Source organism: Lepisma saccharinum, chromosome 22 (genome assembly GCF_977018435.1).
Source record: "Lepisma saccharinum chromosome 22, izLepSacc3.1, whole genome shotgun sequence".
Taxonomy (NCBI): Eukaryota; Metazoa; Arthropoda; class Insecta; order Zygentoma; family Lepismatidae; genus Lepisma; species Lepisma saccharinum.
The window spans coordinates 17,372,877-17,388,807 of record NC_139250.1 but is presented as its reverse complement, the minus strand read 5'-3'; the positions used below and the strand labels follow the sequence as shown (position 1 = coordinate 17,388,807).

At 36.1% G+C, this 15,931-nt stretch overlaps 1 protein-coding gene across 1 annotated transcript in view; it reads left to right on the top strand.

The window, feature by feature from the left end:
- The window catches only part of l(3)72Dn (UTP4 small subunit processome component l(3)72Dn), a 136,681-nt gene that overhangs the window by 23,461 nt on the left and 97,289 nt on the right, over positions 1 to 15,931 (top strand). Inside the window, exons 6-8 of the mRNA XM_083143707.1 lie at positions 4,086 to 4,204; positions 6,964 to 7,119; positions 13,814 to 13,884. Coding sequence (XP_082999833.1) covers positions 4,086 to 4,204; positions 6,964 to 7,119; positions 13,814 to 13,884 — 346 coding nt within the window. The remainder of the gene's footprint in view (positions 1 to 4,085; positions 4,205 to 6,963; positions 7,120 to 13,813; positions 13,885 to 15,931) is intronic.

Below are 15,931 nucleotides of genomic sequence, written 5' to 3'. Positions count from 1 at the left end.
ACTCATGGCAAAAGTTGGTCTTTGTGGGCCGGAGCCAGTGGTGGCATCATAGTGGGGCATGTTTGGGTGCTACAGTTCACAGCCAAACGAGTGCATGAAAGAGCCAGATCTGGCTCCGAAAGAGCGAAGTTGGCAACAGTGATCGGCAACTGCCGCAGCGAGAAAGACCTAGGGGAAATTGTCCCTCTCCCCCTTAACAACATACAGGAAGTCCCCAGAAATCCTGCACTTTCTTTCTAGCACAGCATGTTATGACTAGACTTCCTGGCTTTGAATCCCTGTTTGGGTGTGTGTCTCTCTCCCTTCATCATATCATCACTCATCCTCATTGTTGTGATTAGCCAAAAATGGCAGAAAAGCGAAGCTAAATAACTAGAATTTGGGATGGGACAGATTATTCGGTACTCTCTCAGTAGAGGCACATATATTTGGTTAGTAATAAAAAAAATGGTACAAAAAGTCAATTTCGGGTTCAAAATTCATTAATAAAATAAAATTTTGGTAGAAAATCAGATCAAAATCGGTATTTAAAATGACATTTTGGTTTAAAAATTGTGAATACTGTATTTACTCATGTATAATGCACACATTTTTCCAAAATTTTTGCCCCCAAAAAGTGTGGTGTGTATTATTATGCATGGAATAACTTTTTATTGTTTACGGAACGCTATCATGTTATATATCTTTGTAAAGTTTAAATCCTGCAGTTTCTGAATATGGCAACAGTATTCCATTCAAGGTGGCGACGCTTATGTGCAATGGGGTGGAAATAAGCTCATTACAAAATGGAACGTTCTGATTTTTATGTTACTTTGTATGAAAGAAAAGATAAGAAGAAAGAAAATAATTAAAATGTATTACTGGCCAAATAATATGACCTATATGGAGTGTGTAAATGCCTTAATGTGCTGCTAACTGCTAGTTTGAGAGTCCTGAATGTGCCTCCTATAAATGTTTCGTTAGTCAGAGAAAATGTATATATTTTGAAGTTTTTTGAGGAAAAGTAAAGAGGAAATAAGCAAAACCACTTTTAAAAGTTTAAAGGCCATGTGCCACAATTTTTCATTTTGTAATGTAATGTTCCCCGCTTGGTCCACATAGCAACAGCCGACTCATTGAATAGGAATGATGTAAGTCACTTTTGATCAACCTACAACTAACAAAGCCATTTCTTGAAACTGGATTGTGCTGTACATTATATACGAGATATAATTGTTTGTCACTTTTCCCTATCTAAAAGCAGGGTGTGCATTATACATGCACGCGCATTATACATCCGTAAATACGGTATAATCCTAAATTTGATTTAAAAACTGCACTTATTACATAAAATAAACATATCCCCTTCTAATAGCACATTTATGCAGTTACCAGAGTATTAAGTTTATTCCTGTGTAACAAAGTCCATTTTTGCTTCTAAAATATTTACAGCAGAATTAATCTATTTACTGTGAATTGCATAACGCTCAGGATAATTCTGACATCAGAAAGTGTCACGTCTGTAAATAAACTCTTAATTTTGTGTTTGAGTCTATTTCGCATCGTTTCGTGACAGAACAGGGTAGGAAAATGCACCTCACATCTTTCAGAAACATGAAAAATTAACATTACAATGTGTTATTTCACATTTTGTATTTTTGTCAAAAATGAAATATGTATGCCTCTATCTGCCGATGTAGGGATATCGGTTTATCAGTAAAATTACCAATTATTTTATCAATCTGATAAATATCTTAAAATTTAATGTACTATTGTGCCATTTTGTTATAATTTTTATGGATATAAATATACAATATCTGTCCCATAGATTTTTTTAGATGTATATATGTGAATATACAGCTTCTTTTGCCTTGCAAATGTTTGGTTTTTCTGGTAATGTACGTTTAGTAAGGAGGTCAGTGAACCATTTGGAATATTATATCGGATCAATAGAATATCAATTGTCGGGTGTTGATAAATTTTATGTCTGTACTTTATCTATATTATACATATAAAACTATCTATATTATACATATAAAACTGTAGAACATTCTTTTGAGGAGAAAATTTTAAGGTTGTCAGTTTTGTTTATACAGTGGGATGTCACTTATGTATGTTCCACGAAATTGTGGCTAAGGGGCTTACAAACCAGGAAATGTTTAATTTGGGAAATATACATAACACTGTACCTTACTGGGACCAAGAAAGTTGAATATACAGTATGTCCGGCTTAAAACTATAATAAGAGAAAAATTAATAACTTCTAACAAAAAATCCAAAATGCTGACCAAGGCAGAATTATCGGTATTTTATTTTAAAACATAAACTAAACATTATGTTTCAACCTTCTAGCAGGGTTTTCTTCAGACTCTGTACCAAATACAAATGAAATAAGGTACAAAACAGGAAGATATATCAGGTGGTTATAATTAAAGTGACGGTGTTCAGAGTGGTACAGCACGGGCTGTAATGAGAGTAGCAGTCTGAAACTTCGTAGATATGCTAATGAAGCAATGCGCTCGCGAATTATGCAAAAAAAAAAAAATAGTTCCAATTCTCGCCACCAGGGTAAAAAATGGCGCTGTAAGCAGTCAAAACTTGGTATAGTTACAGGAAAAACACTATAAATCGCAGAAAACAATACTCTTTGTAATAAAATATCGCTACAATTTCATTATTCGAATTACATGAACATTACTAAAGGAAAAAGCAACAAGCGTCAACAACAACAACCAGGGAGCTCACACAATGGTTAGGCAATTTCACCGACTTTGACGTCAGAGTTATGGAAAATTCCACGTTTTGACTGCTTACAGCGCCGTTTTTTACCCTGGTGGCGAGAATTGGAACTATTTTTTTTTTTGGCATAATTCGCGAGCGCATTGCTTCATTAGCATATCTACGAAGTTTCAGACTGCTACTCTCATTACAGCCCGTGCTGTACCACTCTGAACACCGTCACTTTAATTATAACCACCTGGTATATATATATACACACACAAAAATGACTCCCCTCCAGATACAAGAATATTAGAAAGTTGTTTATCTGGAACATTCCTTTCCAGATGTTCCAGAAGGTGGCCTTCTCCTGTCAACTGTTGTTTCACCTGACAGGCGATTTAGATTAACTCTTCCACACCTTGGACTGCGTTTTGCAGACGAACGAGGCTCTGGCGACTGGTACTCTGGCCAGTATAATTTTGTGTGTGTTGTCCTGTTTTTTGTCCTTGTGTGTGTTGCGGGCCCTTTACAGCCTCAGCTTTTAACGGAAGTCAGAACATTTTAAGCTTTTAAGATTTTACTTATGCAACGTTAGAGTTGTTCTTTGTAAAGATAAGGGGCTGGACCCCGTATATAGTGATGGGTGCAAAATGGCCTAAGTGCTGATGCACCCAAAATTTTAAAATCAAATCAAATCAAATCAAGATTAACACTTCCTTTCATCTGGAACGTGGTTGGACTCCTTATCACACACTCTTTTTCCTTATCCTGTCTTTCTTCATTCCTCTTCCATCTTCTCTCCTCCTTCGCTCTTCTCCTGTTCACTCTCTCTAACCCCTTCTTCCATTCTTTGTTTATCTTCAGACCCCCATTCCAGTTTATTGTCTCTTCTTTCCCTTTCTTCTCTATTTCCTTGACCTTCCATTTTCTCACTAGTATTCTCTTCTCCCTTCCTATCTGCTTAGCCTCATCCCACTCTGTCGGGTGCTTAAATATTGCATTTCTCTCTCTCTTGAGTCATACATCATCCCTATGTTCTTTCAAACTGTTGTCGCATCCAGAATGTGACGCCAGTAATGCTGTACAACACATGTGCGGAGCTTGAATACAGGTTGGACATCTGTCATGCAACTAATGGAGTACATATCGAGATGTGTTAGGTGTGTATAAAAACTTTTTTGAGTTACTCTATAGGTAGATGAAAACCGTACGGAAATATCTCAATTAACTTAGAAGTTATTAATTTTTCTTCTATTATATTTTTAAGCCGGACACACTGTATAATGATAGAAATGTAAAATAATTGAATATTAACTCAAGTTCCACTGTATTATAAAATGTGTAGAATTTTATGCTCTGAAAAATATTGTCTTGTAATTTTCCAGAGGGGTGACCACTTTCTGGAATGGACAGAATGGTTCCATGGTGGAGAGTCTACCATGCCATAAAGCTGATGTTTTGGCTCTTTGCATTGATGAGAAGGGAACAGGAGTGTACGCTGCAGGTGAGAATATTATTATTGTCAATTCTTGATTGCTCTTAGTTTCTGTGAGACATCGCCAGCTGAATACTATTTTTTTATATGTCCATCTGCACCAACTGAATCATCAAATCAGAACAATGAATATGCCATTATATTTTTTTTGCGCTGTTGCATGCCGAATTTTAAAATCTTCAGTGATATGGTAGAGGCTGTTCATATATTAGAATGTATTCCATACATGTTGTTACAATAGAGCCAGATAAATAGAGTATGAAGGCAGAAGAATTAATTACTTTTAATCCACTCTTGTATTAATTAATAAATTAAATGTTTTTAAATCACATTTTAAAATATGTAGCTTCAGGAGTAGGAAAAAACAAATATTCAGGCACAAGGCCAGCCCCTTTTGCTTAGGAGATAGGTTTTTTTTTTTTGCTATCGTGGTGCTACAATGCTATGATGCCAGGGTTCCCGGGTTCAAATCCCAGCCTGGGCATGGGTGTTTGTGAGTGTCCATTCATCAATTTCATCATACCATCACTAGATCTCAGATTTTTTGTTTTCAGCCTATTTTTCCTTTGCAGGTAAATAAGAAATAATAAGTTATGTCAACGTTTCATTAAAAAACTCAACAACTGACGAAGTTTTATAGTGCCTAAAATAACCTATTTTGCTTGTTAGAACTTATTTTAGGTTTATGCACATAAATAAAACTTTTTTTTTAGGTTTTCATGTATTTTTTAAGGTTCGTATAATTTTTGTATCACACAGAGGTATTATCTTGCTTTGGAACCGAAAAAAGTCAATGATGAACGTGTTTGAAACAAACGTTTTGTTGATTTCTCTTCCTCCAAGTCTATGATGGTTTTCAAAGCTCTAAACAAAGCAAAATGTCTGGTGCCACTGCACGGGCAAAAGCGCAAATTTCTTATGTGTGTGGTCTTGCTCACCTTTGCTTCAGTTCTGTGCTTTGTGGCATTCATGCCTTGCAAAGTAACATTTCAACATTAATATTTGCACCACTGACTTTTTGTTGAAATATCATGTGAAATACGTAAGATGATACTTACAGACAAAACACTGAGTTTGATTGGAAAACATGAAAAAAATTGTTAAGTATTTAGGGTGGTCACTCTAGGACCATGATAAAATTCAACTATAATTTCTGGTTTTAAAGGCGAAATTTTCAACAATTCAAGGGTACATTCAGATATTTTCTATATTTCAACCTTACGTATTACCGCCTCTCACCACACACACAAATATATATTAACATTATGAAGGGCCTGTGTGATTGCAATGTATCCAAAAATTGAAATTTTGTTTTTAACGGTTGTACCTAATCAGTATTTTTCCAAAATTTTGAACCATTTTACATTTTTTGGAACCTACTTTAGGCTTTTTTAGCCTAATTTAAGATTTTTAGAACCTATTTTAGGATTTTTAGAACCTATTTTACAGTTTTTAGAACCTATTTTAGGATTTTTAGAGCCTATTTTAGGAACCTGAAAAACACTTTTTAGAACTTAAAAATCTGAGGTCTAATCATCACTCATCCCCATCTTCGCAAATTAGCCAAAAGTTTCACAAAAGGCAAAGTAAAATAAAGCAAATCAATAAATCAACCATCTTTTTATTTTTTTCAAACATGGTTTTAAGAAACCCATGAAGCCAAGTACGATAAAGCTACATGTTTTGAAACGTGATCTTAAAATATTTAATTTACTAATTAAATACAAGATTGGATTAAAAATAATTCTTGTGTAAGAGTGTCATTCCTAAAGAAGGCTCAATTTGTAAGAATAGCTATTCAATACATTCTAACACCGCATTTACGTGTGTATAGTGTGCGTGCGTGTATAATGTGCACTTTGGTTTTGGATGGGTAAAAGTGACAAAAAATTATATCTCGTATGTAATGCGCATGTGCAGTACAATCCAGTTTCAAGAAATGGCTTTCTTAGTTGTAGGTTGTAAATCTGTTGCTATGCTAATCAAGAGGGAATGATATCATACCTATTCAATTGCTCATTCCTTCTTTTTCAAAATATATACTTTTCCTTTCCGTGACTAATGTAACATTTATACGAGGCACATTCAGGACCTTCCAAATAGCAGTTAGCAGCACAAGATTTCTTCCATTAAGGAATTTACACACTCCATGTATGTCATATTATTTGGCCAGTAATACATTTTATTTTTCATTTTTTGATGAACTTATTTCAACCGCATTTCACATTAGTGCCGTTATCTTGAATGGAATACTGTTTCCATATTCAGAAACTGCAGGATTCAAGCTTTACAACGATATATAACATGATAGGGTTCCATAAACATGAAAAATGAATGCAAGTGTCCCAAAATCATGGAATGACCCTGTATGGTTTCATGTTGGCTGTCTGAATTATTCTGTGAATAATATGCACCACAGTTTTCGGGGGCAAAAATTTTGGAAAAAAGTGCGCATTATACATGAGTAAATACGGTATATGGCTTGCTTTACCATATTGTCACAAATTTTAAAATTCTGCAAGCAACAGTGACAAAAATTATAATAGCATGTTTTTTATTCTGATTTAATGATACCAAATGATACAGAAGAGAGACAAGCATTAAAAACACATACTGTGCTCGTTATTTTAAAGAAAGGTAATGAATATTTTCATATATTTTTTACCACTGAATTTCAAACTTCAGGTGCCATGCAATACTTTTGAGGTGCCATTTCAGACATAAAATATATATTTTTTTTTTCACATTTATATTCTTTCCCTCTGCAGGTGTGGACCCAGTCATATGCAATTTTACTCGTGTTGAAATCCGCAAGAGAGACAGTCAGAAGGGGAGATTGAAGTGGATTAAGTCAGTACAGAGGCGTGTTCACGACCATGACGTGAAAGCCCTAGTCATGGCAGAGAATCGACTTGTGTCAGGTGGTAAGTATGGATGGACGATATCGGAAATTTGATATTGCAATATATCAAGAAAATATCATCACAGACGATACGATTCTTTTTTTTTATCCATATTGAGATATCAGCAATATATCTTCTCCAAATATCGCTGACATGATTTATATCGCTAAAATATCGTGACGATATATTGCCAACATGATATATATCGCCAAATATCGGGACGATATATCACCAACATAATAGGTATTGCCAAAATATTGTGACAATATATCATCGACACGATATATATTGCCAAAATATCATGAAAATATATCTAGTTGATATCGCTTGGACAATATTTTGTTAATATCGCGATATATTGTCTGGACATTTGCCAATACATTTTTGTATTATGCAAGATCTGCAAAAATGTCACATGACACTTTCGTGGATTCCAATCATTCGTTGTGTAACGAAATGCGCTATATTACGACATACACATTTCTTTACATCAGTAAGTGAAGCCTCTCACTTAAATAGACATGGTTCTTACGATCGTACAGTCCTATGTGGCTTATGTGACCAAGACCGTTAAGCACGAGGCATTTCCATGTCCTATATATGCTATAGGGTGCCATATGCATTTCGTAGGCAAGCGTGTGCTTTCTTAAATACTTCGTACAGCATACATTGGATTATGGTAACTTGTATCCTAGTTGGATTATGCGTATCAAAGTGAAATACTTCAGGTATGTACGCTTGTAGTGATTTGAACTTCAAATCAGTGATTAGTGAAGTGCTTTAACAATCGATTCACGCATGAACTCTGTCTTTTGTGACGAATGTTATTTTTGTACGATCAACAAGAACATTAATTATTAACTAACTAAAAATGCGATAAAAACTCGACGTTTCTACAAATCGAAGTTTTTCATAACTGCCAAGTCAAAAATAATGTTCAAAATTTGGCCTTCCGTCAACCTTGAAATTCGCGCATGCCACTAGTTTGAACTTATTGGATAATCGCAACGTTTAATTGCTGATTGTTACAATTTAGTAGAGACATACAAATTGCCATACGAAATTGATCTTCGAGGAAACATTGTTTAAAGAAAACACAGTCAAAAGTTGCTAAAAATTAAAGAAAGCAAAATACTCTACGATTTACGGAGTAAGAATCTATCTAACCTTTTGTCCTTAAAATAATTTATGCTTCACATTCCATACATCCTGGTAGCATTCAAAATAACTTGTTGTTAACGTAGAATTAAGGTTAAGAACATAAATTCTAAGAACCGAGTCTTTATATAGGATAATGTTGAAATCTAGTCAGATTACGTTGTAGAAATGAAAAGCCAAAAATCCGAAAGCATTTTACTTATGGGCAATCAAGTACACCCAAATAAATTTATCTAAACGTGGATAGTTGTTAATAAATTTGTACTCACGCACGGAGAATGTAATATGAATCTACGAATCAGTCATTTGTAAAAAGGTTGATTTGATTGTTTATGTGTTCGTTGAAATTGTTGTTGGGGATATTAACTCGTATGTGAGTTTGTGTTAATGGACGATGTACGTTTTGATTTGTTGAGCAGAATAAAAATTCTTGTTTAAATGTTCTTGAATGCTACATTTCTTGAAAAACTTCCTCGCTATTTGCCCTTGTACTAACATAGTGATAAATTGCATGTGATTTGAGCTAATCATGTTTAGAAAGATGAACTTGAAGTATAAAGGAAAGCACACGCTATTACTAGGGAACGGAACTTTATGTGCTAAAAAACACAGAAATATTTATTTTTTATGTGTCATAAATGTTGAAAATATGTGATAAAAACAGGAAAATATGTGACAAAAATAAAAACATTTGGTAACAAAAACAAACTATAACATGCATTTTAAACACCTGAAATTAGTTTCTAAATGATTTCCTCTTAGCGAGCAATTTTTTGGAAGAGTTGCAGTGGATCACCATAGTTTTTTCCAAATTCTCCATTGTAAATCTGTGACGATTATCTCTAAAAAGCATCTTATATTGTGAGAAAGATCGCTCCACGTCACAAGAAACAATTCTTGCATATTTGAATCACGAAATGTCACTAACGCTTAAGTTTTCCAAAGCTTCCTCTTCCTCTACTTCACTTTCCAAAACACATGCAATTTGGCACAAAGTTTGAAAGCCTTGTTTTTTCCCAAAAAATTCTGTACATTTAGACACTTAGATCCAGTGAGTTCTTGCAGTTTCGATTGTACTATACGGACTTTAACAATGGAAGCTGCCAAAGTGTTCGCGGACGATTCAAGCTTTCATATGGAATTAGAGAGAATGGACAGGTTTGTTGAGATGTATGCCAATTCGACTTTTACGGAGGGCTCCATCAACAGTTCTTGCAGAATTCTTCTTTGTCGAGATCATTTACAACAGATACAATTTTTTCAAACTTCTGGGCATAACATCTGCATCCAACCAAGTGCCCCATCGCGTAACTACAGGTGTAGGGGGAAGGGGAACCTCAGGACATTTTTGTTTAAAATTGTCTATTCTTCTAGCCAACTTGATAAAAACTTTCTTGCCATTTGAAACCAGTTTATCGACATTGGGATAAAGAGCTCTTATCTTTTCACATGTTCTATGCAACGCATGGGCCACACATTTAACGTGCACCATTTTGGGGTAGCTAACGGCAAGGCCTACTGCAGCTTTTTTCATGTAAGCTGCAGCATCTGTCACGAGGAGAAGAACATTGTCAAATGTTATGCCTTCCGGCCACAATAGCTGCATTGCTTCATTAAAAAGCCTTGCTATCATTACGTGTAGCCAGCCCCAGCTACTACTTACAGCTATTTTCTCCCAATAGGATCGTAGGCGAGGTGCCAGAAGTCTGCCAGCGAGGGTGTTCAAAGACAAAACAAACCTAGCACTCTCGATATGAAAGAGGTGCAGAGTAGCCTATAAACATTTTTCCTTCGAGGATTTCGAGGTGGATGAAGTCAATGAGCGATTTTATGTATTTAAAATGAAAATTCGCAAAATATGTATTTACATACGGAAAACTGGAAAATATGTGTTTTTATGTAAAATAAAATTTGCTGTGTTGACATATAAGGCTATAATCAGAATTTTGGCAAAAATGAGGGTCTGTATCTTATCGCAGAAAAAACATTTAATTACCTAAAGTTCCTTTCCCTAGCTATTACGTTCATTTCATGTGTGATATGACTATAGCCTTTGCACCCCTCATAATACGCAAAAGCGTAATTAACATGTAAAAGTGTTTAATTGATTTGCTTGTTTTATTAAGCGATGAGTGAACGGAACTAAACAAGAATTAGTTTTAATTCTTGCTTGAGAAAATACATGAAGGGTGTTTAACTTTTTGCTGGCTTGCTCAAATAGTAATTTTTTGAAGTGGAGATTCCAATTCAAAGTTTTGTTTCTCCCCCTCTCCTTTTTTTAAAATTTTTCTTTTGTCTTTGGCATATTGCTCAGTAATTGCGAGTTCAATGTGTTTAATGGGCAGAACCTATAATTTGCGGCACCTGGTTGATTTTCAAGTCATCTAACATCCTTTAGTCTTAGCACATTACTTCCACTTACCATCTTCTGGGCTAAAGATATGGAAATCTTACCCGGCGTCACAGTTGGAATTTTTCAAAATTCGAAGTTATTTCTTATTTTGCAAAGGTTTTCTGTGGAAAACTGGATTTGGTGATGATCTATTTTAATATACCAATTTAAATTCTGGAATATTTCAAAGCAAAAGTAAAGTGATGCTTATAATTCGAGTGAAATGCTTATACACTAATATTAATCATTATTTTGAACAACTTTTAATTTGCTGCAACTTTCAAGCATCGATATCAGTATTAATGGAAAATTCAAAGATTTAGTAGTATTTATACTTTGTGGGGGAAGGATCTCCTCTTCCCCCTCCGAAGAAACTAGGGCTGAGGTGATACTACTTTCAACAGATACCGATGATGATACTCTCACTGATTCCCACCTATACCAATACTAATTAAAAATTATTGAAAATATTCATTAAGAATAGTGTGTAAGTTTTGCATTCTAATTGTATATGTATTTGGTGCCTCCAGAAAGTAAGTTTCCCTGGGGTCATGCACATAAAGGAAACATTATTTCATTCAATGATTTATTGCCACAGATTCAGCACTTGTCCAATTACTTGTCAACATAATTCCCACCGGAACTCAGGCACTTGTCATTGCGTGGGACCAACTTGTGTATACCTGCGTCATAGAAGTCTGCCGCCTGGGCACCGAACCACTGTGTGACAGCTGTCTGAACCTCTTCGTCGCTGTGAAAATGTTGACCGGACAGGAACATTTTTAGGTGCAAGAACAGGTGGTAATCACTGGGAGTGAGATCCGGGCTGTGCAATGGATGATCAAACACCTCCCAACCGAACCTGTCCAGAAGGGCTGCAGTGCACCTAGCCATATGCGGCTTCACATTGTCGTGCAGCAAGATCACCCCGGCACTGAGCTTACCACGTTGCTTATTCTGAATGGCTCGTCGCAATATCCCCAGTGTTTCACAGTAACGGTTAACATTCACAGTCTCACCTCTGGGCAGAAACTTGATGAGCAGAATGCCTTGTCTGTCCCAGAACACTGTGTACATCACTTTTCGCGCCGACACAATCTGTTTGAACTTCGTCCTGCATGGAGATCCACTGCGACGCCAATGCATGGACTGCTGCTTGCTTTCTGGGGTGCTGTATGGAACCCACGTTTCATCCCCTTTGATGATACGGTTGAGAAAATCATCATCATCATCATGGTAAAACTGCAGAAATGTCAGCACCGTGCCCATGCATTTTCCTTTGTGTTTGGGTGTCAGTTGTTTGGCCACCCACCGGGCACACAATTTCCGGAACAAGAGGTGTTTGGTAACAATGTCGTTCAACAATGACCAAGAAATCTGCGGAAAATGGCTACTGAGTTCCGTGATCATGACGTCTGGCCCATACACCTGGCACAGCTGACGATGAATTTCAATCGGCTGTATGTTTTGTGCGTTCAAGAACTTGATCACCGAATGAACCTCGCACGTGGCGGGAGATGGAATTAGAGCCGTCACGTTTCATGCCGCGATGCTACTTAGGACTTTCGGGATTAGTCTTCTAGGACATTCATTAGCCAGGGCATGTGCATCTCACGCATGCGCAAAATCGGTTTCAATACGCATGTCCTGCCACCTGTGGGCGAGTGAGAAACTTACTTTCTGGATGCACCTAATACATCAATTGACGAAGGTTTTTGCTTTAAAATGTGCAAAAATTGCATTAGAATATTAAATTACGTGATTACATTTTTTTCGCACAAAACTGGTGGAAAATAAAGATAAGCTTAGAATTTTGCATAATTTCCAGAATAATTAATCCCCTATGGCATTTTTGTGGAGCCTGCAAAATGCCGGAAGACTATCGGTCGGTATCGGTTAATAAATTCCAACCGATACTTTCAGACACCAATACCACTGGTATCAGCTTATACAGATACATTGGCATCGGTATCAGCTCAGCCCTAGAAAAAAACAAAAATCAATACAACTTACATTTTTGCATTTAAGAATACCTATTTTTTTGCAATAGTTGCAATTTAATGGGCAAATGCAGTACAGTTTACACTACAAAAGGATAATTTTGGATTTGGAACTCATTTCCAATATTCAAAACTAATTTTCTCTGATGTATTATTTTCTGCACTTGAAGAACCTGAATAACCTCTTTGATTAATGTGTGTTTTGAGGTGAATGCAGTGCAAAAGAAGTTGCATATTTAGAAATTTACTTTTTGAACAGTAGGGCTTGAAGATTATCCATAAAAATTATAAGTAAACAGCAGACTTTGCACAAAATTATAAGTAGACCTCTGATTTTTAGCTTCTAAAAAGTGTGCTTTCAGGTTCCTAAAATAGGCTCTAATATTCTATAATGTAATGCACCCAGGAACATGAAATGACTTTCATTTGGTTGAGAAAAGACCATTCTTTCAAAATAAGGCTAAAGTTTGCGTCCCCTTCCAAAAATAGCAGGCGAAGAGGAGGCAAACTTCCTATTTTTATGATTTCTTCATTGAAAGTTGTGTGCCACGGTCCACCCAACCCCTCTTGTTGTCTTTGGCATTTTGATTCCTACACGGTTGCATACCCTGATGTTTTAGCTGCAACACAAAAGTTACCCGAAGTAGATTGGTCAAATAGTCTACGAGTTATAACATTTTTTGTCAAATAAGTGTACAAATTTAAAATTCTCGCCAGCTTCCATACGTAACTGGAGTCGGGGAGGGGCATCCTGGGTGGGTGGGTTTTCTTCCACATGACATTTCAAAGTTTTATCTGAACATCTGTCAGCGTTTACAACCTCACATATGAAGGTGCTAAAAGGACATGAACTTTTTAATCAGCACCATGGGTCACCAGTGACAAAATCGACCGACTACGTCTATATTTTCTATGGATCACATGTGACCCATTGGCCGAGTAAAGGTTAAAGTGTGTATACATTTTTTTGAACACCTCGGTGTTGTTCAATTGGTGAATTGTATGTCAGTACTTTATCGATACCAGTAAAAAATTCATATTGGCTCATCTAATAATAATCCTGAATTACATTGTAAAATGTAAAACATTATGTATTTTTATGTATGTGATGTGTAGCCATCCTCTTGAACTAGTGATTAATTAATTATTTTCTTTCCTGCCGTAGGTGCTGATGGTTCTTTGACGATCACCCGTTATCCACCTAAAGTGTTGCTCAGGTATCCTCCTTTACTGCAGGTAGGTAGTGTAGAAGTGGCTTATGATACAATATTAGTTTATTAGGGCTGATAACCGTTAGGAATCATTCATGCCACGCACAGACTTGCATTTTTCCATTGCCAGAAATACAAAACATGAGGTTAACCTCATGCTTTGGCAGTGTGGAGACTGTTTTTTCTACCACATTTTGTACGAGGGTCACTATTTATATTTTGAGCCTTGGCAACACTGATTGAAGTTAGGCGCAATTTGACGTTTGCACAGAATCATCTGGCATTATTGACCATAACGTACTTCAAATGTTTTGTCAATAGCTTGATTTGGGTTGTTTATGTTGCCTTGGAGATTGCGCGACAACAATAAAATGGAATTAACTCGTGAACATTTTTGTGCGATGGTTTTTTACGATTTTCGACGTGGATTATCAAGACAAGAGTGCATCGATCAACTTACTTCCACATTTGGCGATGAAGCCCCATCCTTTGCGACTGTGAAACGCTGGTATAACGAATTGTGTGGCCATTCAGTTGTTCAAGAAAACATTGATGCTGTGCAAAACCTAATACTGCAAGATCGTCATGTGACATACTGTGAGATTGAGGCAACCATAGGCATTAGTTCCACCAGCATATATAAAATATTACATGATCATTTAGCTCTGAGAAAGGTATGTTCTCGTTGGATCCCACACAATTTGACAAAAACTCAAAAAGACGCTCGCGTCAATTGGTGCAAACAAATGCTCAATAAATACAATCATGGTGCTTCAAAAGACATATATAAGATTGTAACAGGTGACGAATCATGGATATATGCATATGAGCCGGAACGTAAACAGCAGTCTACTGTATGGGTGTTTCAAGATGAACCCAATCCAACAAAAGTTGTTCGCGCTCGATGCACATCGGAACAAATGGTCGCCTGTTTTTTTTTTTTCGGGAAAACTGGTCATGTGGCAACTGTGCCTTTAGAGGAACGTAGAACGGTCAACTCTGAATGGTACACAACAATTTGTTTGCCAGAGGTCTTGGGTCAAATACGGAAAACAAACAAACGCCGTCGGATCATTCTTCATCAAGACAATGCCAGCTGTCACACATCTCGTCTAACAACCGACTTTATGAACAGTCAAAAAATCGAATTGATGGGTCATCCACCGTACAGTCCTGATTTGGCACCCAATGACTTCTTCTTGTTCCCGAATGTCAAGAATAAATTGCATGGACAATGATTTTCGTCGGCAGATGATGCCGTTGATGCGTTCAAAAACCATATTATGGAGGTCTCTCAAGAAGATTGGAAAAACTGCTTTGACAAATGGTTCGAACGAATGCAAAAGGAGAATACTTCGAAAAACAATAAAGCTGTTTTCAATGCCAAATTCCTGTTTTTTCATTCTTAGGCTCAAAATATAAATAGTGACCCTCATAGTGTAAAATTATATGCAACAATGAACTCTTAAACAGTTTCAAGACATGGTTAACAAAAATAATGTCTTTAAATTAGGCACACCCAGGAGATGTAATGTATTTTTAAACAGTAAAACATGTCAAGAAAATGTATTTTCTAAGAAGTATGTTTGATAAGAAGTCTTGTAACCATGAAATGAAGTGTTGCCATCCCAGAAATATAAAAAAATCTCTTTTCTTTTGTTCCTTTATTCTCTTGTTTTTATTCTGTTACTATTTACTGTACCAGGGTGGTTACTCACTGGGAATTCCTAGAATTATGCATGAATTATTGGGTCCGGGAATTTTGCGTGAATTCTACGTGAATTTTTCTCCATAGATGTGAATATTAATCCAAGTCCCATTGAATTTATGCATATTTATAAGTGCTCTGAGGCAAGTGACAAGAAAGCTGCGAGAAATATAAAACAGAATTCTCTCAATCCTTTTACTTTTTTAGTGTCTTTTGCAGAACAGTCTCTATCTGACAGACGAAAGATTATTGCAAGATAAGAAATCCTAAAGTTGAAAGACAAATTTAAGTTTGAAGTTCTTGTACAAGGTGGCACAAAAGTCATCACCTGATTTTCTTAACCTATAGCTTAGGTTTTAAATTA